We start from the raw sequence: 25,074 nt of genomic DNA on the forward strand, positions 1-25,074 counted from the left end.
ATCATATAAATATGAATAACACCAAGAAATTCCAAGTCTGACGTTATCAAGAACCACTGGAGAAAATCCTCATACGGAATTGATGCATCGCTCACCACCAAAAGACTACAGAACTGAATATCTACTTGGCCCAGTTCTAGACATACTACTACAAGATTCATCGAGCTGCCAAAGTGGCAGCTAGCAAGTCCGTACGGTACCCCAAGGTTGTCCAATAATCGAAAGCAGTATTTATTGGTTCAACAGAGTTATCGATGAGGATCAAACGATCACAATACAACCAAGCGGAACAAGTAACATTCTCGAAATGATCAAGCAAAGACATAAGGAAAAACACAATTAGACACAATACTGAAAGAAACGGCAAATGATGAACACCATCCATCCACACGCTGAATAATTTTTAAGAAAAATGAGACAGGCTGACTACATCACAACTCATGTTGTAGCTTTCGCTATCCGAAATCCCAATCAGTCAAACTCAGCTCCGACCTGTTTATGCAGGATCTGTCTCTGTCCAGGGCTTTTCCGTCAAAATATCCTATGGGTCTGGTTCCGTCGCTAGTTCCTGATTCCAGGTTTCAGTCGGTGACACCGGATCTGGCGTCCATTGAAGAGGTTAGATGTACAGTGGTGATGTATGTGAGAGGTTCCAAAAGGAAGAGTAGGAGGTATAGAAAGGAAGCGTGGAAAGGGAAGGCGTCAAGCTTATTATGAATATTCTTGGAATTCCCAGTCTCAATGCTCAATTCCAAAATGAAGAACTGGAGTATCAGAGAAAGGAGATGGAAACACTAGCAGAGCGGGTTAAAAACCAAGACCATGATAAAAGTAGCGCAGGTGAGACAACATGAGAACTAAGAACACCAGAGCAGGGAGAATCCGAGATAAAACGCGAGAATGGACCGACGCTTATGCAGAAGCTTCTGCAGTCTTTTCCTCTGCTTTCTCTGCGGTAGGCTTCTCCTCTGTTGTCTTCTCCTCAAAACCCTTGTCGTCTGTGGCCTTTTCAACGGCTGGTTCGTCGGTCTTGGGGGTCGTCTTGTCAGATTCCTCCTTTGCTACATCAGGAACCTCAGTCTTCTCCTTAGCATCCGCATCGGTCATCTCCTCGTCCTTGGTCTCGGGCTTGGTTGGCTTGGACTCCTCCTCCTTTTCGCCTTCCGTTTCTCCACGAGCAGGGGTCTCCACGCTATCCTCCTTGTGGATGCCGTTGGCCTTGGACTTTCTCTCTGAAGGGCCTGGAGTGGTATCTGCATCGAGCACAGTTTTCCACTTAGACAAGAGATCCACAGCACGGCGACGGAATTGGAATTCTTCATCCCGAGGAATGGAGCTAAGCTTGACAATCATCTTCAAAACCTTGTTGATCTTCGTTGAACGGATGATGGAAACCTCCAGGTCTTGATAATTTTCCAACTTAGTGAAGTAGGTTGACATTGATGTCATCTCTTCCTCCTGGGGAGGCTGATCACGGGAGATGAAGCCCTTCTGGAGCTTATGGCGAACGAAAAGAACTGCCTCTCGTTAGTTTTCCCTTTTGCAAACGACCAATTGACTCCCGGGGCGATCATACTCTCTTTCTCCTTCTTGGCCTTGGCCTCCTCGGGATTGACCTGCTTCTCTGGCTCCTTAGGCGCCGCGGGAGTGCTCTCCTCACCCTCATCACTGGCAACAGCCTTGCTGGACTTCTTGCTGCTGGCAGTCTGCTTGGCCTTGCTCGAAGCAGGAGCCTTCTTCTCACTGGCGGGAGTCTTCGGGGTCGTCAGCTTGAGCTTGGTACCGGTCTTGGGAGTCTTAGCAGGCTAAAGAAAGATCATGCAAAGTTAGTATTCGAGCATTTTTCTCCGGAACGCCTTGTTTCCTCACCTTCTCCTCCGCGTCGGCTTCAGCATCCTTCTTCCTCTTCTTGGAGCTCTTGGGCTTCTTGGCTTCCTCGTCCGCATCTTCCATGTCAATATCTTCGTCATCGACGATCTCCATACTCTTCCGCTTGTTCTTCTTGGCGTCCTTTTCAACCTTAGCAGCTGCCTTTGCCGCCGCCTGGGCCTCCCGCTCTTCTTCTTCCTGCTCGATCGCACGCTGGTGGTCGGCCAACAGGCTCTTGAAGTGTTCAAGGTCGTGGCCATCAGCAGCCACGGAATATGCGGCCAAAAGCAACTTCGACTTGCCCTTCTCCGACACTTCCTTGCAGATGGCGGGTTCGAGCGGGGTCAAATCCGTGTTAGGAATCCAGGCACTGTGATTGCCATGAGCTGACACATCCCCAAGAAAAGTGAAGCGAGGAACATGTTACTTACAATTCATTCGTTTCGAGGAACATCACGGGGAAGGTCCTCTCGTGAGCACGCTTGCCGCCTTCGGCGTAATCTTCCCTGTAGCTGCCATCGGCGCGCTGAGCGGTCACCGGGCGCGTACCCGAAAGAGTCTCAGGGAGTATCTCCTCGTCGCAGATGATAGATGGCCATGGTGGGTAGCTGCGAAGGCGCGCTAGGTAGTACTCGCCTGGCTTCGCGTGCAGGTTGGTCATGCGAGCCTGCGACTTTTTCCGATTCAATTTGGATTTATGTTCGGGCACGGCGCCAGTTGATTTGCGCTTTGTGCTTCCGGATTTCTTAGCCGACGCAGGGGTTCCGTTAGCCTCTGGGGCAGTGGCAGCCTCTGACTCTGCAGGTGCAGCACTCTCTTCAGGCTTCTCAGTGGACTTTTCATCTGACTCCTTCTTTTCTTCGGTGGCAGTTGCATCTCCTAAGGCAAATCAAGTAACACAAGTTAGCGCACGAGCTCATCAACACGATTTGTCTAGGAGGTCAGAGCAAAGGGAGGAAAAGGAAAAGAGAACATTTGGGCGGCGCTTACCCGATGGCTTCTCTTTCGATCCATTGGCCGTCTCCTCCTTCTCCTTGGTTGCCTCTGGCGCGGATTCCTTGGGTTCAGCAGGGGCGCGCTCGACCGACTCAGCGGCGTCGGGGGCAGGTGCCGAGGCAGTAGGGGTATCCTCAGCCATGGTGCGCGACAAAGCTCAATAAAAAGTAGATCAAAAACAGGTCCACCTGAGGTTCGCGGGAATCAAAAGTTTGCAATGGAAGAGGTGGTGGACAGGTCGAGGTGGATGTGGGTGAGGGAAGAAGTGGTGGAGAAGGTCGCGACGGAGGCGGGAAGTTGATTGACAACGCGTGCACTTCCTTTTGCCGGGAAAAAAAGCGCTGCCAGACCGCGAATGACGCAACGCTCACCAGCAACCACAACAAATAGGAATTTCCACAACTCGCAACAGCGGTTTGTCACTGAGCCTCACAGGTGGTCAGGTAGCCAAATATACTACCGCTGAGGATGCAGGTTCATCCACGTGAGACTGTGTGATCTCAGTACGCGACGCGACCGCAGTTGTGCAACAAGCTTAAGCAGATATTCGCAAGAGCTTACCCTGTAGATTCAAGAATACACAACTAGCGATAAAGCTGTGATAAAGATAATAGCAGTAACAGTGGAAGAGATAAATGACGCGTATAAGGGATGGCAATCCGTGATTCAGCTGGTGCCAAACGCGAGGAAGCCGCACAACCGGTAGTGGTTGAAACAGTGGCAGCAAAGAGACCTGCTACCTGAGTGTCAAAGAATCTCAATCTTTGTCACAGAAGTAGAATGAGATAGACGCGTTGCGCAGATCTATGCTTTGTAAAAGTGGTGGTTGATGCAGAAAAGCAACGGCAGCTCAATCAAGGCAATTAGTCTGATGAGACAGCGATAGTCTGTCAGACGAAAGGAACCTAGCAAGTATTTTTAGTATAGAATACAATCAAATATTAACATGATTAGAGGGGATGGGCAATGAGTGAATGAACGAACGAATGGCCGACTGACCTTGTGCCACAATAACAAAGGCCAACAGTAACACCTGAATTGAAGGATGTCAACTACTACCTTGTATGGCGAAGTTCAAAAACCCGCATTACTTGATTGTGACAAGCGGAGGGGTGGAACAGGATAAGTGTTTGGAAGATTGTTCTGGTGTAGTGAAAGAGGAGGTAAAGTGAGGTTTCCCGATAGTCGTCATCCACTCCATCCTCTGCTATTACCACTATATCCATGTGCCACCCAGTCCAACTTGTAGTGTCTTGCTTTCCCAATATACACCATAATTTATCCTTTCATGGGGAAGCAAGAAGAGGTGAAAGAAAAGAAAATAAATAAAAATGAAAGACAAAGAGGAAGAGAAATTTATAAAACCGGTACAAGGCCACAACTCCTAGCGCTCTACACAAATGTATAGAGGCCGTATTGTACAGTTATATCCGTGTGGATAGCAACGATACACAGCTTAATACGTAAACAGATCCTACTAGGCAGATAGAACATACTCATTTGCTTAAGGCATAAAGCCTCTTATTCTTTTAGTCCTTTTTTTATCTCTAAGCAGTTATTAATGGTACGCTGATGTGCGACTCTAATGTTCTATATCAGTGTCAATATACCAGTTGAAACACCCGACCGTCCCAGTCCCAAATGCGTATGAAAAAAATACAGATAAATGTATACATGAATATGTATAAATGAGGATATGCGCCCATCCCCGAGGGCAAATAAAAACAAAAACAAAACAAAAAAAACCCGTATAAAGCCACCGTTATTTATGAAAACGCCAATGACTCAATTCCAATCAACATCAAAAGTACGCCTGGCTGCCTTGGGGAAGACCTGTCCCATCGCGGTATGGCAGCTTGTCTCTTGCTGGAATTGGATGACCAGTGGTAAGGGGTATATACCACCGTTCATGGCGATGAATTGTAACCTTCTTCCACAGCCACCACAGCCAAGACAGCAATATCATCGACCTTCCCGCCACGGTACCAGTCTCCGGGGTAATATCGTTGGGCTTCTTTGGCAAAGGGTCCATCGCGGCGCATATCCACGCTGGCCAATTTGGCTTCACCGGCAATGGTGGCGGCGAGGAGGGATGGGAGGCTGTATAGGTGGCTCTTGTTTGCGGAGCGGTGCTGTTGGGAAGTTTGGGTGGATGATGATTGGATGAGGGAGGCAAGACCCTCAGGACCAGTAAGTTGATCGAGATCAGTGGAGGGTTTGATTCCAACGTCGGGTGTGGCGGTCCAGGCGCCTGTGAGAACCATCCGGCTGGTTATGAGCTTGAGGATGTCCTGGTTATTGAGATTGTCGAAGACGCCGTCTGTTGCAAGGATGAGCACGTCGCCATGCTGCATGTGGAGGTTGGTGACGGCCGCGTCGCGCGGAAAGTCTTCGAGGAAGGCACCACCAAAAATAGATGCTTGCGTGCGCATCCGCGGTGGAATAATACTAAGCTGGTAGGGCGTGTTGAAGCCGTGGGTTTGCGGGATCGAGTAGTGATGTACGGCAGCAAGACGGAGAAGGACTGAGCCTGAATCACCTAGATTTGCCAGTTCGACCCGTCCATCGTCCAAGCCGATACCCACCGAGGCGGTGCAGCCGCCAGCGCGAATCGATTCATCGGCAACAACTTGATCGTAGCCAGCCTGGAGGAGGGCCTTTGCACGCAATTGTTCCGCCGGGGCATCCCATTCAAGGGCGGATTCCGCCATATATCCACACAGCGCGTGTGAGAAGTCCGCAGGATCGACTCGAGACTCCGCCCAGCCTCCTACCCCGTCTGCGACGGCAAAGGCGACAGCTCCGTTATCGTGTTGGCCAACTCTGCTCACGAAGAATGCATCCTCTCCACTATCGGGCCTCCGCTGGCGCCGGATGGCCGCGCTTTTCACATCCGTGGCCACCCCAATGGCATGGTGGCGCTGAGGATCAAAGTCGGACGTGTTCTTTGCGGGGTGGAAACGACGACCTTTGCCGGAGGATGAAGCGGCAACGCGGTATGAGATGCGCGGGGGTTTCGAGTCAAGCGACCGTGTCGAGTGGAAGGATCGTCGGGACGGAGGAAAGGAGGTTGATATCGGAGAGGATCGGGACCATGGCGTGCTGGTCGAGAACGAGGCCAAGAGCCTACCTCTCGCGACGGGTTGTAGCCTACTGCAGGTTGGACTGCAGGCTCTACGGAGAAAAACCAGAGGGGTCATCGGCAGTGACCAGATCGTCGCCGAAAGGCACTAAGTAACGCAATTCAAACCCTCGCGAAAGAGCGATAGGGATTTTGCTTTGACCCGTCTGTTGGGAACATACAACAGAATGTCCCCTTGCACAGGGCCTGTCGTGCCGTGAAAGAGAGCGAACAGACCCTCCCGCTGAGCCAAGTAATGAATCTAGAGACAACGATCGGTATATATACAGCGGAAGGACGAAAGTCGCGGTCGTATTTGATCTCTCCCGAGGGGGTTTGAACGCTGGGATTCGGCACCATTTTTCAAATTATAAATAATGGATTGCCGACCGCCTGTCGTCATCAATCGACCGCCTCCATTCTTTAAGTGGAGTGACCGGTGCCAACGTTAGGATACGGTTGTTTGATTGTGATTTGAGTGCCTCGCGACTGGAGATCTCCGTGGTTAGCCGACTAAAGCCTCTGAATTGCCCACGTGTTGGAGTATAAAGAATAAAACTAGAGGACTGGCAATACCGACTGAGTCTGTCTAGACTATAAGGTGATAATCGGGCCGATAAGCATAAATTGGGCGTTCACCAAGGACAGACATGGCAATAGTGCTGTATAGAGAATTTCTGTAGCTTGCAGCAACATGTAATCGAGTATATTAGAGAAAAGGAGACTGGTGTTGTGACGTCGTTGTGGTGTGTCTGTTCACTCTCGCCGTTCATTTTCTCATCTTGCCGCTTCCTTTCGCGTCACCAAAATTTCAAAAGAAAAAGGGAACTCCTCCGTCCGAACTTCCACTAACCCACACCTTTCCTCCAAACCTCCGACTCTCTTCAAACATTCCGCTGCTGTACCTTGTGGTACAAAACCTTGCGAATCATTGCGTCCGACTTGTTGAAAAGGTGTTGGGTAGTCTGATCGACGCCCGTGGCCCTATTGCCCACGATGATGCACCCATCCAGACAGGCGTATGTGGAGGAGGCGGCGGCGGTAAGAGCTACCCTTTCGTTGGTCGAATCAATCGATCCTGAATCCCATAGACCCTGGGATGGTAACAGATGGTTGCAATGCATTTACAAGGCTTTTTCCTTTAAGATCACTGACATCCAATGGCTCGGCTCATAGGACACCGAGATGGGTATTGATCTGGCTAATTTGCGTAAGTACAACAATCATTCCCCTGTCAAGTTAAGCATCGTATGTACCTTGCTCGAACTCCACTAACTAATCTATCTCATGTAGCTGTTGACCGCGATTATGATATCCCCTCTGCTTCGGCGGGCATCCCGTCGGAGAGAGCATCCGCCATTCTATCCCAATTTGAACGCAAACGGAGAGCTGCTGCGATGGTGGTCCCGACCGATGATAGTCGAGTGCGCGCGCGATTACGAGAGCTCGGGGAACCCATCACTCTGTTCGGTGAAGGCCCCGCGGACCGGAGAGATCGACTACGAGAGCTTCTAACAGATCTCGCCGAGCAACAGGATGCGGCAGCAGCAGAAGGAGATGTGGATATGAGAGAAGCGACGGAAGAGGCTGAGGAGGAGGAAGTAGAGCAGCAGGAGGAGTTTTACACTGAGGGTTCCCATGATCTGTTAGAAGCACGGAAAGCGATCGCGCGGTTCTCCCTTCCGCGCGCAAAGCAGCGCGTGGCCCGACAGAGAGAAGAATCGACAATTCCACTCCGAACGCAAATTAAGCACCGCAAAGCGGTTAAGGAGAAGCTACATGGGTTTGATCTTTACGGTTCGCAGATTGCGGGTGATCGTCCAGTCAGCATCTGTCGCTTTTCGCCGGACGGGCAGAGCATCGCTACAGGTAACTGGGGCGGTGGGATTAAGCTGCTTACGGTGCCAAATCTGGAGGAGAAACGGTCATTCAAGGCACATACAGATCGAGTAGGCGGCCTGTCATGGTTCCCAGGTGCTACACTATCGACGTCCAATGTTTCCGAGTCGACCGTCAACCTCGTTTCGGGAGGTGGTGAGGGAAATGTGTGTCTGTGGTCGCTTGATCAGGATCAACCGATAGCTACACTGTCAGGCCACAGCGGTCGGGTATGTCGAACGGAATTCCATCCGTCCGGGAGATATGTGGCGTCCGCGTCCTATGATACAACTTGGCGGTTATGGGATGTTGAGACGACTGCGGAACTGTTGCTCCAGGAAGGTCATTCTCGTGAGGTCTACACGGTATCATTCAACAACGATGGTTCTCTTTTGGCTAGTGGAGGACTCGACAGCATTGGACGTATTTGGGATCTGCGGACGGGTCGGACTGTGATGATTCTTGAAGGCCATATCCGTGAAATTTACGGCTGTGACTGGGGTGTGGATGGGTATCGTGTCCTGACTGGCTCAGGCGACGGCTGGGTAAAGTGCTGGGACTTGCGTCAAGTACGGAATACCGGTGGGATCGGTGCGCATAAGAGTGTCGTGTCCGACCTTCGGTGGTATAAAGGAACAGAATCCACCAGCTCCTACTTACCGTCTACCGATGGGCAGAATGGCCGGATGGATGTGGACGGCGATCAACCCTCACAGTCGACACCTGTCCAACCCAGGAAGTCGGGCACTTTCTTTGTGAGCAGTGGATTTGATAAGAATGTCAACATTTTCAGTGCGGACGACTGGTCATTGGTGAAAAGCCTGAGTGGCCATTCAGGCAATGTGCTGAGTACTGATATCAGTGATGATGCGCAGTGGATCGCTAGTTGTGGTCACGACCGCACAGTAAAGCTCTGGGGCATCGATGGCTAGGATAGCTGAATATGCTGCAATATAATAACGGGGTCAGTTTGCCCAATCTATGGCCCTGCATTACAGGTCACTACTTCAGAATCTAGGTAGTCCATTGCTCCATAGATATGGGAACATTACTTGTCCGGTGCCCAGCCTTTCTGGGATTTTCCGCGGTCATACTACAACCATGGACAATCTCGATAATCACGAACCAATACAGTCCACGGAACATCTTTACTTTAGTCACCAACAGCTGTACACTCAGAAATCCAACGAATATCAAAGTAAGCTCTCGGACTATGACGTAAATTGCCGGAACTCTCTCCGTGTTCTCCGAGGCCGGAACCCCATGCTGACTAACCGGCCCTATATTAGGTTTGCCCGATAAGCATCAATTCTCCAACTCAGTCCGAGTATTCTCCCCTGGTGTAATCTACAACCATTACTCGTACAGACTACACATAGTTGTCTTTTCAGACCAACTAGGAATCTGAATCGGGCAAATCAGAAGAAGATGACTGCATCCCTTCGGCCTCAGAGACTGCTCCCGCGGCTCTCCTTTGCAACCTCCCGAGCAACATCAGGAAGCCGGCCTTCGTTCCTCGAGCAAGCACCAGAGACATGCCTCCTTTGCCAGTTCAGGCCGCAAAATACCGTTCGCTTACCGCGTGTTCATAATCTCCAGCAACCCCGTCGCTTCGCTTCCACATCATCCTCCCCCAATGCTACCACAACCGATAACAACGGCACGATCCAAATCATCCCGGACATCACGAACCATTACACTATCTTCCCCAAGACCCTCCCAGCAGGGCCACCGCCTAGCTCACCCTTTCACATCTCTGTCAGTGACCTGCGACGCGAGTTCCTTCAGCTCCAGGGTACAATCCACCCGGACAAGTACCCGCCGGGCCCATCGAAACAACAGGCCGAGGCCCTCTCCGCCCGCATTAACGAAGCCTATCGCACGCTGTCCGATCCGCTCGCGCGCGCGCAGTACCTCCTGCGCGAGATGCACGACATCGACGTCACAGCCGAGGACGGCGCCGCACACCATGCGCTCGACCCGGAGACATTGATGGAAGTAATGGAAGTGCAGGAGACGATCGAAGAAGTGGGCGCCGAACCCGGCGCCGAGTCCACGATCGCCGAGCTGAAGAAACAAAACGAGGTCCGTGTGGTAGAATGTGTGGAGAAGCTATCGAACGCCTTCGATACGGGCGATCTGGAGTCTGCACGACAGGAATGCGTGCGCCTGCGCTTCTGGTACAATATTGCGCAGGGCCTGAAGGAGTGGGAGCCCGGCCTCACCGAGATCAGACTGGTGCACTAGGTTTCTTCTCGTCTTTTGGATTATCGACCTTTCGGATTGGATCCCTACAGGGCCATGGCCTGTCATGTCTAAACTACTGTGTACGATACATTGCTGTTGACGTAAATACCCTCATACCATAGAAGTGTGCTGTATTTCCATATTGAATTGTTGAAAAGCACAGCTGGATATCATGGAAACTCTCTTCTCACGCTTGGTTTATCGAAACCTAGACCATCATCATGACTTAGAAGTATACAACCCCAATATATATAAAACCACCACGAAACACAATTTATATCAATCTTGAAACCCCAAGCCCGAACAACCCACCAGCAAAATAACAACATCTCAACAGAATCCCTACTACACGAAATTACTCCGTAATAAAAACAGTAAAAACCCAAGACTCAATAAATCCCCCCACTCTAGATACATTCCAGGCCATATACAAACTCCCTGATCCCGGCAACCGAAACCACACCCTAAACAAACACAGCATCCCGGAGCAAAACCTCCTTACCCAAATCGGAACTAATTCCTAATTCCTAGCCACTGACCTCAGTAAAATCTCATGAATTAATATCGCCACATAGGACACAGTATGTATGTACTTTCTAGTTTCCTCTCTTTCCGCCAAGAAAAAACCAATCAACCGGAATTCCTCTCCCGGTATCCATCCCAACTCAGATCCCCACCTACCGGGTGCGGTAGGACGGTTGGATGATCCGGTTTTGTAGATTATTGGTTCAAACTTCATACTACTGGGGAAATATATGGATATGAAACAGGGTGTAGATTCTACTTATTTCATTGGATGGTATGTGGAGGTTTGCTGGGGAGTTAATACTACTATCCTTTGTCTTTGTCTTTGTCTTTGTTTTTGTTTTTTTTACTGTCTAGGTACTAGGGCTTTCTTTGGGGACTTGGTTTGGACATATAATGGGACTTGTTTTCTTCTAAATCTATGACTTCTAGCTCTCTGTCTATGGGGAGGGGGGGAAGATGATGTCGGGTCTGAAGGGGAAATGCAGGAAAGGGAAAGGCGCAAACAGCAAGAGGGACAGAGACAGAGACAGAAACAGAGTGCTAGTGAACGCAACGCTATATATACCGAATAAACTAACGCCGTGTGATGCCAGGTAGCAAATGACAAAGACATGATGGTGAAGGGGTATATGAAAAGGGGGGGCTGATGAATGGAAGGAAGTAACGTCTAAACTGGAGAGATGGGGGAGGGGTGAAGGCAGTATGGAGGAACTGCGGAAATGTGTGTGTGAAATGGATGGGACATGTAGATATGGCTGTATGGGAATAAGGGGGGTGGTGGTAGTAGTGATGGTGGTTGGCTCTAGTCAGACACATCCTCATCTTTGCCTGGGTACATGATGTCCTTCCGGATGACGGCGCGGACGTTGTTGATGAGGACGAAGATGTACATGCACACGATGCAGATGGACATGGCGGCTCCGACGCCTTTCACGCCGTCACTGTTGAGCGCCTTGCCCAGGGTGATGGTGGCCAGGGTGAAACCAGTGTTTGGGAAGACCATGGCCCACCAATGAGATGGAAGGCCTTCGGGGGCGACCGGATGACGGCGACGATGGCGATGCAGAAGAACCAGAGGCTCAGGGCCCAGAGGAAGACGCCAGTCGAGATGGCCAGCAGCTCGATAATGCGTCCGTCTTCCAGGGCGTGGGCATCGTGTAGCAGCTTGAAGTCTTCGGGGAGGCCTTTGGTCATGCCGACGAGGGCTAGGGCTGTGAAAGCGGGTGGTCCAACACAGATGAACATGCCTGGTCGGTGGTCGCTGTGGGGCAGGCCGGACTCCATCAGTCGGCCGATGTAGTGGGCGTACATCATGAAGCTGATGGAGAAGCCGAGGCCCTGGAAGGTGACGCCGGCGCCGATGATGGGGAGGGCAGCACGAGCGGGCTGTTGTTCAGCGATGACGGAGGCGATAGTGCCGCTGAGCATGATGGGGAAGGCTGGGAGGATCCATGAAGGCATCATGGTTTGAAGGCCGTACTTGTGGGATGAGAAGACAAATGAGTATTGTATGATGGCGACGAGCAAGGTGCAGACACAGTAGATCCAGAAGAGCGCCTCGAGGGCTAGTTGGAAGGATTCACTGGATTCTTCACCGAAGTAGCGAGACAGGCCGCAGATGATGGTTGCAACGGAGAGCCAGAAGGTCGGGAAGAAGAGACCCTCGCGATCATGACGGAGGGACTCAAGAAGGTTGCCGTGCATGATGAACCTTGTAGCCATGGTAGAGCAGACAAGGGCGAAGAAGATCAGATTGAGGATGTAGACCGCGATGCCGATCTCCCTCAATCCGCGGAAGCCAAAGGGCTGGTTGATGATAAGGACGGCCAGCCCTCCTCCACTCATCGTTAAGGTGTACCAGGCCCAAGTGAAATGACGAAGTCTCTCCCGGATACCCACCGGACCGAGCTGCTTCTCATCCTCGAGCTTCTGGGGTGCTAGCATTTCAATATCTGAATGGGATGAACCCGGTGGTATGCGGTGTGCGTCGTTGTTGTTGAACATGGTGCTCTTGGCGCGCGAAGCTTATAAGACAAAGGAAGAGACTATGGTGGAGTGGTACGATAAAGAACGAGATAAGCAACAGTGGCACGACCCTAGGAAGAGGCAGAGTGGTGTGACACTGAGGAAGGCAAGAGAAGATAAGAGAAAAGGGTGAAAGAGAGATAGTATTGTATATGACAGGCTGTGTGGCAGTGATCTTCCAATTGTGCCTGATGTGGAAATCTCACGCACTTATATCTTGATGTATGATAGGCAACTGAGTGCAAGGAACCAAAAGAACGACCAAAGAACTACTGCAGGTATAATCACGTAACTGATCAGACGCTTCAGGCTAAACCAAGATCAATGAAAGTATGAAGGTATGCAATGCAATGCAATGCAGCTGGACCAAAACAGAAAGCGAATAGATTAAGAAACGGGACAACGCTTGAAAAAGCGTGGAAAGCAGTCAATGGGCTAGAACAAAGATACATCGAACCAGACGCTACAGCTGTGGGACGGTCTAGATATAAGAACCGTGTTGGCATCGTCTACACATGTCGCAGATGATAGGGCATCATTAACTTCAGGCTGATGTTCCTCGTCGCCTATAGTCGATGCTAAGGAATGCAGGGCCAAGAAACAGAAACCAGATACATATCAACATGGTTGGCTTAGAGACGACGAAACCCGCTTTCCTAAACTCTTGTCGTCCCAGAAAAGGGATACAGAGCCCACCGCGGGCCGGAAGGAATAGGAAGAGTTCAGGTTTGGCGCATATCAGGGGCCCATCGCATTATTGCAAAGGGGCAGAGGGACCATGGCGCAAGGGCTCGGCATTGGACTCAGGTCAGCGATGACCAGGGGAAGCAAAGAGAAGGTCCAGAATGGTTCATGATCTTCGGTGGATAGCGTCTTCAGGTTGATCCGCCAAGGCTACGAGAGGATATAGTTCCGGTGGGTCGTCTGCGTAGAAACCAGTTCCAACAACGTCAACGACTATGCAATGCATGCACGGCCCAGTTGATTTGATATCACCAGGCATTAAATCATTTTTATCCACCTAAGGCGAAAAAAAAAAAGAAAAAGACCGATTGTAAAACATTCTCCGATCCACTCCGTACGCTTGTCGGCTGTGTCAGTGCCATGGTTTAGCGAGTGTCACATCTCTCCTATACTCTGTGCTGCTATCCATAAGGCAGACGTTTTTTTGTTTCCCATAATTAATACTCCATACAGTTCTCTATCTAGTGAACCGTTTATGATATCAATTTCCTATTTTGGTTGAGAAAATAAGATCTACTATCCTTTGATGCTCAGCCGAAACACGACTTTAACGGCTTGTCTGACCCCGTCGGCTTCTCGTACGTTTCCTCCCAGACAGGCCGAAGTCCGTGTTTTTCGGCCCGAATGACAGGGACCTTTGCTAAACCGCGCGAAAAACAAAAAAAAAAAAAAAAGATGTGTGGCGAGACTGTGTAAGACGACTGCCACAATCCCTGCAGAGTAAGTGGATCCCATCATGGCCATTGGACCTTTCGATCACCGAATCAGGTACCTTTAATGTCACGGAACGTCTGGGAAGAAGAAGATTCTCAACGTGCGCGGCGGTAGGCATCATCGAACAGCGTTCTCGCCCAAGGACTGAGAGGGCCAAGACCAAGATCGACAGCACATCACCGACGGGAGGTCCGCTGCCAAGCTCATGGTGGCTGTGGTTGACGAAATTTGTGGGAAGGAAAGGGCGAAAGATAAGGGCTCGACACTAAAATTATCATCGCGAAAAAAGGGGAGCGCATTTTAGAGTTAAAGTTTAAGAGTGTTAGATAATGTCTAAAAAGATAATTAATCATTCATAGAGATAACAGACACGTTGGGCAAATGTGATCTATTCATTTAATTGAGCAATTCCACTTGCGCTCTCCCCTCTCCGGAGCCTGGAGTCTGGATTCTGGATAGGAGGAATGACGAACCGCTTTCCTGCCTCTCTATAGAAGATGATACACGAATGACACGGATCGTCCAACGACCAGCCATGGAGGGGCAAAAACCCGTGTTGTACAAGAATGCAGGATGACAGAGACGAACAGAACCATCAGTGGAAGAGTCAGACGCAATGAGGAATGGAAAGAGTCTCGAGCCTTGGCAGGAGGTTCTTGGCAAAGATATCTGACTATTGGGCAACGGACGTAACTTGACCTCAATAATGCGACTATCCGACAGCATAACCCAATTGTGTTTCAGCATTTGAAATTATGAACGATCGATGTCTTGCCCGGCACTTTCCATGTTTTTCCACATTCTTGCTCGTCTGGAGAGAATTGTTGCTGCCTTTCCATGATCTGCACTTGACATCCATGTAAAAATAGTACGACTAGTAACGACTATCCTGACAGCCAAGAAAGGCAGTGAGGATAGACTGATTCGTCAGCAATTACCGAGCTCCCCTTTCTAAACCCTGAGTCGATCAGGAGGCCCAATACAAAGAAAGACGCCAGGAAAAGTGATCAACCGCTATACAATAGTTCATTTGGAATCCCACTCTCCTCCCCGTTCGCTTGCGGAGTAGAGCTCTGCCGGACGTTGAACCCCCTCAAACCGAAGAACCCTTCCCCCTCCCGGATGGCCCAGTGTGATCGTCTTACCTTTCTATCTCTGATCTATCTTCTATATCGAGTCGATTGACTCTTGCCGAGAACTGCGGTGGCACAGACATGCTCCCGCCAAGACCAAGCAACAACTTCCAAGAAGAGCACAGGGAGATCATCGTCTCCACCAACCCCCTCGCCAGTCCTTCCGCCTAAGGACGAGAGCATTTGACGGATTTTTCGGCAATCGTAAAAAAGAAAAAAAAAAAACAATAAATAAAAAAAACAACAACAACAAGGCCCAGCCAACCTCTACACTCAAAATCCGACTATTCTTGGCGTTGCGAGAGAGACGTGGTTCACTTCATCGGCCCGCTATACCCAGCTATGGAGTGGCTCATGCCCGCATGAACCTCGGTATGCACAGCTAGACCCAAACCTCTTGGGCTCAATGCACTCTGTATCAATTCTCAGGAAACGGCGCTTCCTTCCTCCGCTGCGATATATTCGGCCAGCTTTTTGCTCTTCTCTTATCGCGGCTAAATACACGGGTCCTCGTTTGTTTGATGGGTCCGACTTCCTGCAAATGCGCCCGTTTTAATATAACCTGCAGCAGGGAGGGGTCCGCTTTGTATCCGGTCTGGCGTGGCTGCAGATACTCGAAAGGGATCCCTGGAGGACCTCGTCATGCAGCCATCGGTCTTTGGTTCGAGGTCGTCGTGCGCTAATTCCGGAACCACCCGTCCCTGATATTTCGCCGGTTTATCCCTGAGACACGATCAGCCATGAAGATATCGACAGGGATAGTCGATGGGAAACCAGCCAGTGAATGTGATCACCACCGATCCCGCTGCAGATTCATCTGGCCAAGGACACCCAATCCACATGCTTTCGGATCAGTAAGCGGAAGGACTGAATGAAGGCGCACCTACCCAATGGGGGAGGTAGAACGAAACGGAACCGATGCATCCACAACGGACACCGATAGTCTAAACCTTCCCGTCTTTCTTGTGAAACGGAAGCAACCTTCAGACGGTGTTAGATCTGATCAATAAGACAATGAAGAAAGGGCGATGCTCCCTTGGCAAGGTGGGGACCCAATGTAACAGTCACGTAGGAATTATCTATGATCGTCCAGAACGGAAGGCTTGCAACAAATTATCATTCAATGTTGGATCACGCAAAGAAATTCGTCACAGGCGGAAGGATGAGTAAACATAACATAAGGTTCAGGAGGCCTAGCGACCCATTTGTTCCGGGACAATCCACATCTGTCATTATTCATACTCCAAGTCATGCATATACGTAAAGGTCGTGTCTGTGTTTTTGATCTGGGTCTGTGCGTGTGCGCTCTTTGATATACATGTCGGATGAGAAAACGAGAAAAAAAAAACAAAAGAAATAGCTAACGGAAAGAAAGTTCAATAGCCAATGGACAGAAAAGAAGCATAAGTCATATCATATCAATCATTTCACCACATCATGCGGTACACCAGATCCGAGGCGAGCTCGGTGGTGGTATCGAGGAGGGGACGCAACCCCTTGGCCGAACGCTTATGTGGGTAGGGCATGCCTGCTGTATTTTCCTCGGGAGGACAGAACTCCGCGAGGTCCCGTATCTTGCAGGCTGCATAGTGTACAACCAATCTCCGAAGCTCGTTGTCACGAAGCTGAGTGGCTGAGATAGCGGAGATTGGCTCGAGACGGGTGGTCTTGTTGTAAGTATAGTCGAGGAGGTCGAGGATCATTCTAGCTTTGGTGGTCGCTAAAGCGAATGATTCCTCATCCTGAGAGTCCATTGGATGCTCGGGGAATCCTAGGTTCAGGAGATCTGTATGGAGCTTCCGGAGACATAATTGGGCAAGGGCAGGGATCAAGAAGCGTGTGGCGAAGACATACAGCTTGGCATGGAAAACAAGATACGGAAGGTCACCCTTGGTCGACCCCGAGTACGACAGTGAGCTTGGCGGCCTGTTTCCGTGGGTCTGTCGGGGGTCGTGATAGTCCATGGCCGCAAATTCATCCCACAGGTTGGTGCCCGACTCATGCTGAAAGTTGAAGCGCTGCCGGGCGAAAGACATGTCGATGAAGGAGTTGGTCCGGAAGTGGGATGGTTTCGGCTCCTCTGTAACTTTCTCTTCCTCTTTAGTCTCGGCCTTCATGTCCGTCTTTTCAGGCTCGACCGATTCAGGTTCCTGTGGCGTGGGATCAGATTGCTCCCAGGTGTCAACCTCTGTCTGAACAGGCTCAGCCGGTTGGGCGGCCTCTGCATCAGCCGGAGTATCCATATACTCCTGAACCTGGTTCCATTCCTCAGCTGGGGTAGGTGTTTCATCCACAGGAGGATTCTCAACCTGCTCCGGTTTCTGAGGCGGAGGCGTAGAGGGAGGAGTCAGGTTGGTCGTGGGCTCTTCCGCAGCCGCAGCGCCCTTCTTCTTCTTGTCCTTCTTGTTTTTCTTTCCCTTCTTGCCTTTGCCGGAGCCCGCACCTTCATTGGCGTCTGCAAGCTCACCTTCTTCGACGGCGGGAGTCGCAGGAGGCTGCTCAGCGGGCCCCTCAGGGGCAGGCTCAGGGGCAGGCTCGGGGACAGGCTCAGGTTCCTGTGGTGTCTCAACTGGAGCTGTTAAAGACTCCTCTGGTGCTTTGTTATCCTCCAGAGGATTTTCTGGCTCTGGAGTCGGCGGCGCCTGTTCCTCCGGTTGTGGCTGGACTTCCTCACTCGGCCTGCTCTGCCCCTTGTCGGCCTCGTCGCTGGGTTTGGGGTCAGGCTGCGCCAGGACAGGCTCTCCGGAGAACACACCCTTGAATGGGTTGTTCACGACCTGTTCTTGGTACTCCTCGCGATTATCCGGACCTGGGACGCTGTAGTCACCGGTATAGGCATACTCGCAGAAGGCGACAAAGGTCTCAACATCTTCCTCCTCCAAGACGGCGATATGATGTTTTGATTCGCGGGTTTCCCCGCTGTTCATCAAATGGTCCAACGGCTGGGAGACATGACGGGCGAGTCCCGATTGAACGGTTAACTTGGTGTGGTTGGCGCCGACCAGGAAAGTGAATGGCGGTGAATGAACGATACTGTATCCCATTGAGAAACTCGGAGGGTCAGTGTCAATACTGTCATGGTTGGTATAAAGAAAATTTGCACTCTTGGTTATGATACAGGGAACGGAAGAAAAGAAGAAAGGACGCAACCAAAGTAAGACAATTGTTCGGCTGATGATGTCCAAAAGTCAACTCACCTGCTGTAATCCCGATAGTTATCCATGGACGCTTGCTATAACTTTTCTATACGCGAAGAAGATAAAAAAGAACAAAAGAAAAGAAAAGAAAACGGAATATACAACGAAACCAGACGGAGAGGAGGAGAATCCAGGAGGTAGAAGAAAAGAAGGAGAGCGTAAGACTCCCACACGGTTGTTGATGTTCAAAATCCAAGAGCGTTCACTAATGATATAGTCTATATATACCAAACTGCCCTGCGCACCCTGACCGTTCCACTTACACTTAGCAATGCGCCTTCTTATCCCTCCATCGCAATATAACCCTAGGCGCAAAAGAGTCACGGAAAAAAAATTTAGACACCGGCCCCAACTGGGTCAAGGATAGTCTGCTACGTGTGCATCCATGAGGGGGTTTTGGAGGGTGGATTGACCGCCAACATTGTCGCGATTGCCAGCGATTATTCCCCTCTTATCGCAAAGCAGACCGTAAACCAGCCACTGGATTTCCTCATCTGCAAGTGAGTCAGCCCTTCGGTGTCTCTCATTTGTTAGAAAAAAATATGCGATGCATGGCGGAAAGTGGGCACAGAGAGAGGGGACCGCATCGTGGCATCGAGGGTCCCCTACTCGAATAGTTCCCGAGCGTTGTGGACTCGGTTCCATTGCTCTCACCAATACTCTGTATTCATGGCCAATTTCCCCATCGTCCATGATCCAGTTGGACAGCTCATCTCGTTTTGTTCAAGATGCGACGAAAGCCTCACGCGAGCACTGCGGGGACCAGACAGCTTGCTCGTCCGGAGGGTCGGAAGAAGGCGAATGGTGGACGCGGACACACTAAGGATTTTAGTCTGCCGTTAGGTTGTTGCCCGATGCATCATTCATTTGCCAGCCTCCTCAGGACCCAACTGAAGACTACTTTTTTTCTTTTTTTTTTTTCTTCTTTTTTTTCGTTTGTCAGGTGCTGTACCTGGATTGGGACTTAATTTAGTTGATGCTATTCATAATTTACTAGCATTCCTCTACGGAGAAACTAACATAAACCAGTGAGCTGGCAGTTGAATGATTCATCGTGGGCGAATTGCGAGGTCATTCTAAGGAATATTATTGCTACTAAATTTGCATAATAGGACGTTTTTGCTCAGATTCTTCTCAGGTGAATAGCTAGATATTGGTAGATGGTAGAACGGTTGAGCGAGGGGAAAGCCATATGACACATCGATTAATCTCCGCTGCAGGTGTTTTCGTCCTGCGATTCATGTATGCGCGCAGTATATAACTATGCGGTGAACGCCTCCCTGTTCATTGCCATCCTAACAAGAAATTCTATTATCTAAACATATTGCTCCGTGCTATTAAGCATAAGCTATTCCAACGTCTCAAGAAAACTCCCGTTGGTGGATACCCTTATTTCCTCCTTTGGGACGTGCTTCAGACATCATAGATGAAGCCCTTCATGCCGTACGTTTGGAAGCGTTTGAACCCCCATACGTTCCCAGTTATTATATCCCCTTTAATAATTGCATGATTCCATGAAAGTGTAACTACGGCTGTAATTTCAGACCAAATTACGGAGGACTACACACCCATATCTCCCTATCCCAAATAAACTAGCACTCACACCATCCCTCAAACTCTCAAAATAACTATACCGCTCAATCGAGTACACTTAAACCACACACTTAAACCCCAAAGCCCAAATCAGAAAACGAGAAAAACCACTAACAGCCTCACATTCCTAATACAGAACCCACCAAGCCAAGCTTGATTCCCTGTCGGGATCCACGCCCCAGCCATCTCATCCCAACCTCAAACCCACTCACGGCACCAATGAAGTCACCAAGGAACAAACCAGGAGCCAAATATTGGTGATGTAAATTGATAATTGAATCCGCCGTCTTAAACGCGGCGTCTGTGCTAGGGTTAAATTGATCCGCGTCGACTATTTATAGAGACTTCTCTGCGGAGATGCTGGTGGAGTAATCATCGGATAGCTTACGTGACGCGGCGACTGCCACGAAGCTATTTGAAGACAAAAGTGTGGGCAATACGCGGTTGTGGGTAGACTCGCCGTTGTTAAAGCTCTGGGTGGCTGGGAATGGACTTTTTGGCGAGCTTCACCGATATTGTCAATGACCATTTTCGCTCGGAAATACTGGTAGGGCATGGCTTTCGGGCGAGAGAGAAAAAGGAAGAGGAGGGCGTCAACCAGTGTGCCGGTAATCGACGAAGTCAGCTTAGACGACAGTCATCAATAGGTAAGCAAGTATCGACAAGAGAATGCAAACTCCATGTCATCTGATTATATACAAAAATGTTGCTCCCCCGGCTTCATGGCTATAGACTCTTAGTGTATCAGCTCTAAATATGAAACCTGTTGTCGCCATTCACAACGTGCTTACGAGTACAGCCATCATCTACACCCTTACAACATGATAGTTCGTCATTTTGAATGACCTTGATTGACATCACAGCCAGTCCCCCCATTCAGGTTGCGGTTGTACCCGCTAGGCCAAGGGAAACTTCCCATTTTATGGGTAAAAACCTTGGTCAGGACTGGAATAACAAGAGAGCGACAACATAAAAGGTATAACCAGAGGACTAATTACAAAAGTCTCAAGACAGGAATATGTCAACATCCCCCCGCCAGATCATCCAACTCCTATCTCCGGCCACCTTGGTTGGTTCGTTCAGAGGTGGTGTGACCGGCCTTAAGAGTTGATGGACGCACAGGGCGTTGTGGTGGGACTGGTTGAGAAGGCCATCAGTGCAAGACGGTGTCTTAGTGATGACAGTCCTGAGTCACTGGTAAGACACGCAGTTGGCTTGCAAGAAGGCCAAACTTACATTTTCTGCCAATGGGATTCTCTTCACTGCGGTGTGACGGGTATTTTTTTTAGCCAGCCTGGAGAGCCCAGTTAGTAGAGGAGCCCAGTACTAGACGTAGGTCACACTTACAAGCTCTGTCACTTACTGGGCCTGCCACGGTGCAGCTAGTGGGAGGGACTGTTCTCTGGTGACCGAAGGCGTGTCATGGCTCAATGTCGTGAAGTCGGATCAGGATGTAGTCGCGTCTGCCTGCTCACTGCCTCCCGTAATGGCGAGATCATGCCGGCGAGCGGGCGGTTTTTTTTAGCCAGCCTACAAAAGCCGTCAGCATCAAAGAATGGTGCATTGATGGAAGGTATGCATACAAGCTCTGTCACTTACTGGGCTTACCCGCGGTGCAAGGCAAGTGGAGGGTGAAGGAGGCAGGAGTCAGTCGTAGAAAGACGCATATGAGCATGAAGCTGATTTGGCGTTTGTCCCCTAGCTACCTGGTTAGAAACGTGCCATGCAGTAAGGGAGGTGTGTACGAACAAGAGCATGTCCCCGTGGGGAGCTGGCCTGCGGTGCGGGCGAAGTTTTTTTAGCCAGCCTACCACAGTGGTCAGTATCAAAAGATGTAATATTGAGGAAAGGCATGCATACAAGCTCTGTCACTTACTGGGCCTGCCCACGGTGCCAGGCATAATGCTCAGGGAGAGGTGAGGCAGCTCAGATCTCGGCTGGTGAGTGATCGGCGAGTCAAGATGAATGTCGAGCAGATAAAACGACCGAGTCCCATCCAGTTCCAAGCAAGCAAACAGTCGCCTATAAGCCGAAGAGGGCGTCGTCAGCAATGGCGCTCATCTCCATGAGACTTACCAGCAGGCCAGCTTGGTGAAACTCGAAACCTCCACGACGGTGAGCTAACTTGGAACATGAGTTTAATTCGGTCGGCCTGCCTCATCAGTAGTAAAGGAACATGTTGACAGATACCTCGAAGAGGACTTACAAACACTGTTCCCTAATGATTCTCCATGTTAGAGCCAGGTGTGTGAAGGAAGCCAAAGGGTGGAAGAGTAGCAGTTGTTGGAACGAGGGGGCGAGGGGAGAGGGGAAGAGGGAAGCAAGGGGGTGGCGTGGTGAACAGACGAAGATTATGGCTGAATGACGACGATAAAGACCTCGGAAGTGGACTGGTGGTGGTGGTGGTGCGTTCCTCAGTGACATCGCTCTTCCTAATATGGAAGGAGCGACTCAGGGAGTGTTGAGCTCGCGACTTCCAGATGGGTGTCGAAGGTCAAACGCAACAGACGTGGCCGAGGATTCCACAGTCTTCGCGGATCATACATCGGTTATATCTTCGAATTTCGAGAGATTCACAGTGGAGGGCCAGAGATCCGATGGAAAGAGGGCGGCTAACTCTTGGTAGAGGGCGTTGAAAGCGTCCCGATTATATCAAATGAGGTCTTGAGTGGTTTATAACCTTCTTCAATCCGACTGTGCAAGAATCATGAAGTGGCCAAGAATGAGACTTCCATGGGCATCGCTCTCTTGTCGTGGTCAGGCAGATGGACAGCCGGGCTTGCGCCGTAATCGGTGAGAAGAAATCTCCGGTTCGTTGCTGAGCTGCTTTTTGAGTTGGTTAACTCGAGGCGATTGCGCCGACATCAGGAAAAGAAGAAAAGGAAACATAATGAAATATATAGAATTAGAGTCATGTGAAAGACGATACAACAGGGGTAAGTTAAAAATATAAGATCTCCATTGATGCCGCTTATATACAGGGGATTCAGGAACAGTCTCTCCACGAGGTGTGACTCATGATCACCAGAATCAAAGCCCAACATACTCCTAGCCCTAAACTGCGAGATCTATGCCCACTATGGGGTAGACACCCAGCGGTGAGGTGGCCATTCCAAGCACCAGAAAAACAGTGGGTATCATTTGAAATACAACAACTAAGCGTTTCATGAAACTGCAAGGGCCCATCAAAGGGGCGACATCTCTTTGGAATGTGAAGCGAAAATGTCAGAACGCCGGCTGCGGTGTGGAAAACAGTTGTTGTCTTGGCGTGACCCTAGACACGTGGCGGAGGTCTAAGGTAGCGGTGAAAAGAAGCGCATGGTATTTCAAATCCCACCGAGGTCAGGCACTTGTAGAGATTAGAAGTGACGTGTAATCGGCCTCCCTGCGATCGCGAATTATGAAACGCCGTCGAGGATCCACGCTGTTCGGGTACCAAGGTCGGGTTTCATGTCGATCGGCTGTCAAATGGTCGGATTCTGAAACAAGGCTGTTACCTGGCTATTGAACCTCCAATTATCGATAAATGTAAACTTGCGGCAGCTGACCAGAATGGCTGCACGAATAAAAGCGAGGTTGGCACCGTGAGCGCGCAATCAAGCAACCTTCCGTCCAACATTTCCAATGCCCCGTCCAACCACACTGACAACGACGTCACCACGCTCATTTTCTCCGGCAGCCTCTCTAAGACCCCAACCAGGTGCGCCAAATTTTGCTAAGTCTCTTGCCAGCTGGATTACACCTTCGTCGGCAATCACATCACGGCCAAGTTGAAGCCGGCCAACATCCTCTGAACCCATTGTCATAAGACCCAGCATGGTCGCTGCTGCAGCGGGGGCAACACAACCGCCTTTCGAGATAGTTTCAAGCAGCTGATAAGCGCACTGCTTTCCAATATCCTCGGGAGCCTGGCCACCTGAAGGCGGGGATGCCACATCCGCGGAAAAGAGGCAACCAGTTGAGGACTCCGCAACAAGCGACAAACCGAATCCAAGACCGATCTTCTTCTTAGCCGAAGGATTGCTCTTGTCTGGGGCAGGAACCAGCGGGGCGGAAGACACATCAGAGAAAACGTAAGTATCCGGTACAAGTGGGTTGAGAACACCACGAGCGGTTGTGATCATTCTTGCGTTGTTGGAAGCTGAGACACCGACGGCATAGGCTACACCGCGAATCTTCTTTATTTTACCTGGGTTCATCATATGAAGAGTTTTCGGGAGACGCACTTGGTGGCCGAAGACCAGCTGAACTTCTCCACCACCTCCTCGGCCGTTATGTCCAGGGTTAGATCTTCGTAGGATGCGAAGTTCGATGTTATTGAATATACCGAATTGATTGTAGAGCGGCAAGATCGCGGTTCGCACGCTGTCCACGGACATATCACCGGTTGGCGTAGATGACGTGATCACACCAGGGCCGGTAAAGAGCACCTTTATAGGAGCCTTGGAGAACGGGGCCAAAAGGCAAAGAGGCAAAAGGTAGTAGCTCACACCACGATTACAACCTGCTGGGAGCTCATGTTTGATCACACCACCACTGCCTGCTCCTGCACTGCTTCCAGTAATAAGACCAGGTTTGTAAACCACAATTGTTCCTGTATAAGAAATTTCAAGTTGGGAACCATTGGTGACAGCCTCTAGGAGACGAAGAAAGGAAATTTCATGCGGAGTAAGACCAGGGTTGGTAGGAGATGAAGGGCGGATCTGAGAGATATGCACCGTACGGCCAGTCAAGGTTGCAAAAACCAAACGATACACAAAGTTCTTATGGCCGGTAAAGCGGAGAGGGGGTTGTGAAGTTGCCATGATTTTTTTGATTGGAGACTCACTGTATCTCCGTCGTGGGCCAGCAATGTCGCAATCAAAAGTATGCATTTGAACCGACAAAAAAAAGCGGATGGAGAAAATCTGTCGGGGTAATGATGTTCCGCGGTGATGTCCGGGCTTAAGAAAAACGATTATCTCCGAGCCTGATTATCAATGTCGTCGCATGGTATGCGCCTTCACCCCTCCGCCGATCTCTTCAACTC

General features: G+C 50.2%; 7 protein-coding genes across 7 annotated transcripts; 2 read left to right on the forward strand and 5 right to left on the reverse strand.

Moving 5' to 3' along the window:
* Nucleotides 1-912: 912 nt before the first annotated feature.
* Nucleotides 913-3,007, reverse strand: ABOM_000312 (PWWP domain protein; the record flags this gene model as incomplete). The annotated part of the gene is made up of 5 exons (XM_022527442.1): nucleotides 913-1,517; nucleotides 1,577-1,805; nucleotides 1,870-2,239; nucleotides 2,301-2,748; nucleotides 2,860-3,007. 5 exons carry the CDS (start codon nucleotides 3,005-3,007, stop codon nucleotides 913-915), a joined length of 1,800 nt encoding a protein of 599 aa, XP_022394830.1.
* Nucleotides 3,008-4,772: 1,765 nt separating this feature from the next.
* ppmA (type 2C protein phosphatase PTC7) lies at nucleotides 4,773-6,065 on the reverse strand (the record flags this gene model as incomplete). Its single annotated transcript, XM_022527443.1, has 1 exon — nucleotides 4,773-6,065. The coding sequence occupies one exon, from the start codon at nucleotides 6,063-6,065 to the stop codon at nucleotides 4,773-4,775; it is 1,293 nt and encodes a 430-aa protein (XP_022394829.1).
* A 917-nt stretch (nucleotides 6,066-6,982) lies between these two features.
* Nucleotides 6,983-8,796, forward strand: ABOM_000314 (putative pre-mRNA splicing factor; the record flags this gene model as incomplete). The annotated part of the gene is made up of 3 exons (XM_022527444.1): nucleotides 6,983-7,027; nucleotides 7,163-7,196; nucleotides 7,280-8,796. 3 exons carry the CDS (start codon nucleotides 6,983-6,985, stop codon nucleotides 8,794-8,796), a joined length of 1,596 nt encoding a protein of 531 aa, XP_022394828.1.
* A 496-nt stretch (nucleotides 8,797-9,292) lies between these two features.
* ABOM_000315 (J-type chaperone JAC1) lies at nucleotides 9,293-10,111 on the forward strand (the record flags this gene model as incomplete). Its single annotated transcript, XM_022527445.1, has 1 exon — nucleotides 9,293-10,111. The coding sequence occupies one exon, from the start codon at nucleotides 9,293-9,295 to the stop codon at nucleotides 10,109-10,111; it is 819 nt and encodes a 272-aa protein (XP_022394827.1).
* A 1,330-nt stretch (nucleotides 10,112-11,441) lies between these two features.
* ABOM_000316 (tellurite-resistance/dicarboxylate transporter family protein) lies at nucleotides 11,442-12,643 on the reverse strand (the record flags this gene model as incomplete). The annotated part of the gene is made up of 2 exons (XM_022527446.1): nucleotides 11,442-11,566; nucleotides 11,650-12,643. The coding sequence occupies 2 exons, from the start codon at nucleotides 12,641-12,643 to the stop codon at nucleotides 11,442-11,444; spliced, it is 1,119 nt and encodes a 372-aa protein (XP_022394826.1).
* A 4,039-nt stretch (nucleotides 12,644-16,682) lies between these two features.
* ABOM_000317 (uncharacterized protein) lies at nucleotides 16,683-18,299 on the reverse strand (the record flags this gene model as incomplete). Its single annotated transcript, XM_022527447.1, has 1 exon — nucleotides 16,683-18,299. The coding sequence occupies one exon, from the start codon at nucleotides 18,297-18,299 to the stop codon at nucleotides 16,683-16,685; it is 1,617 nt and encodes a 538-aa protein (XP_022394825.1).
* A 5,342-nt stretch (nucleotides 18,300-23,641) lies between these two features.
* Nucleotides 23,642-24,850, reverse strand: ABOM_000318 (RNA 3'-terminal phosphate cyclase-like protein; the record flags this gene model as incomplete). Its single annotated transcript, XM_022527448.1, has 1 exon — nucleotides 23,642-24,850. The coding sequence occupies one exon, from the start codon at nucleotides 24,848-24,850 to the stop codon at nucleotides 23,642-23,644; it is 1,209 nt and encodes a 402-aa protein (XP_022394834.1).
* Nucleotides 24,851-25,074: the final 224 nt, after the last annotated feature.

Source organism: Aspergillus bombycis (genome assembly GCF_001792695.1).
Source record: "Aspergillus bombycis strain NRRL26010 chromosome Unknown contig00001, whole genome shotgun sequence".
NCBI lineage: Eukaryota > Fungi > Ascomycota > Eurotiomycetes > Eurotiales > Aspergillaceae > Aspergillus > Aspergillus bombycis.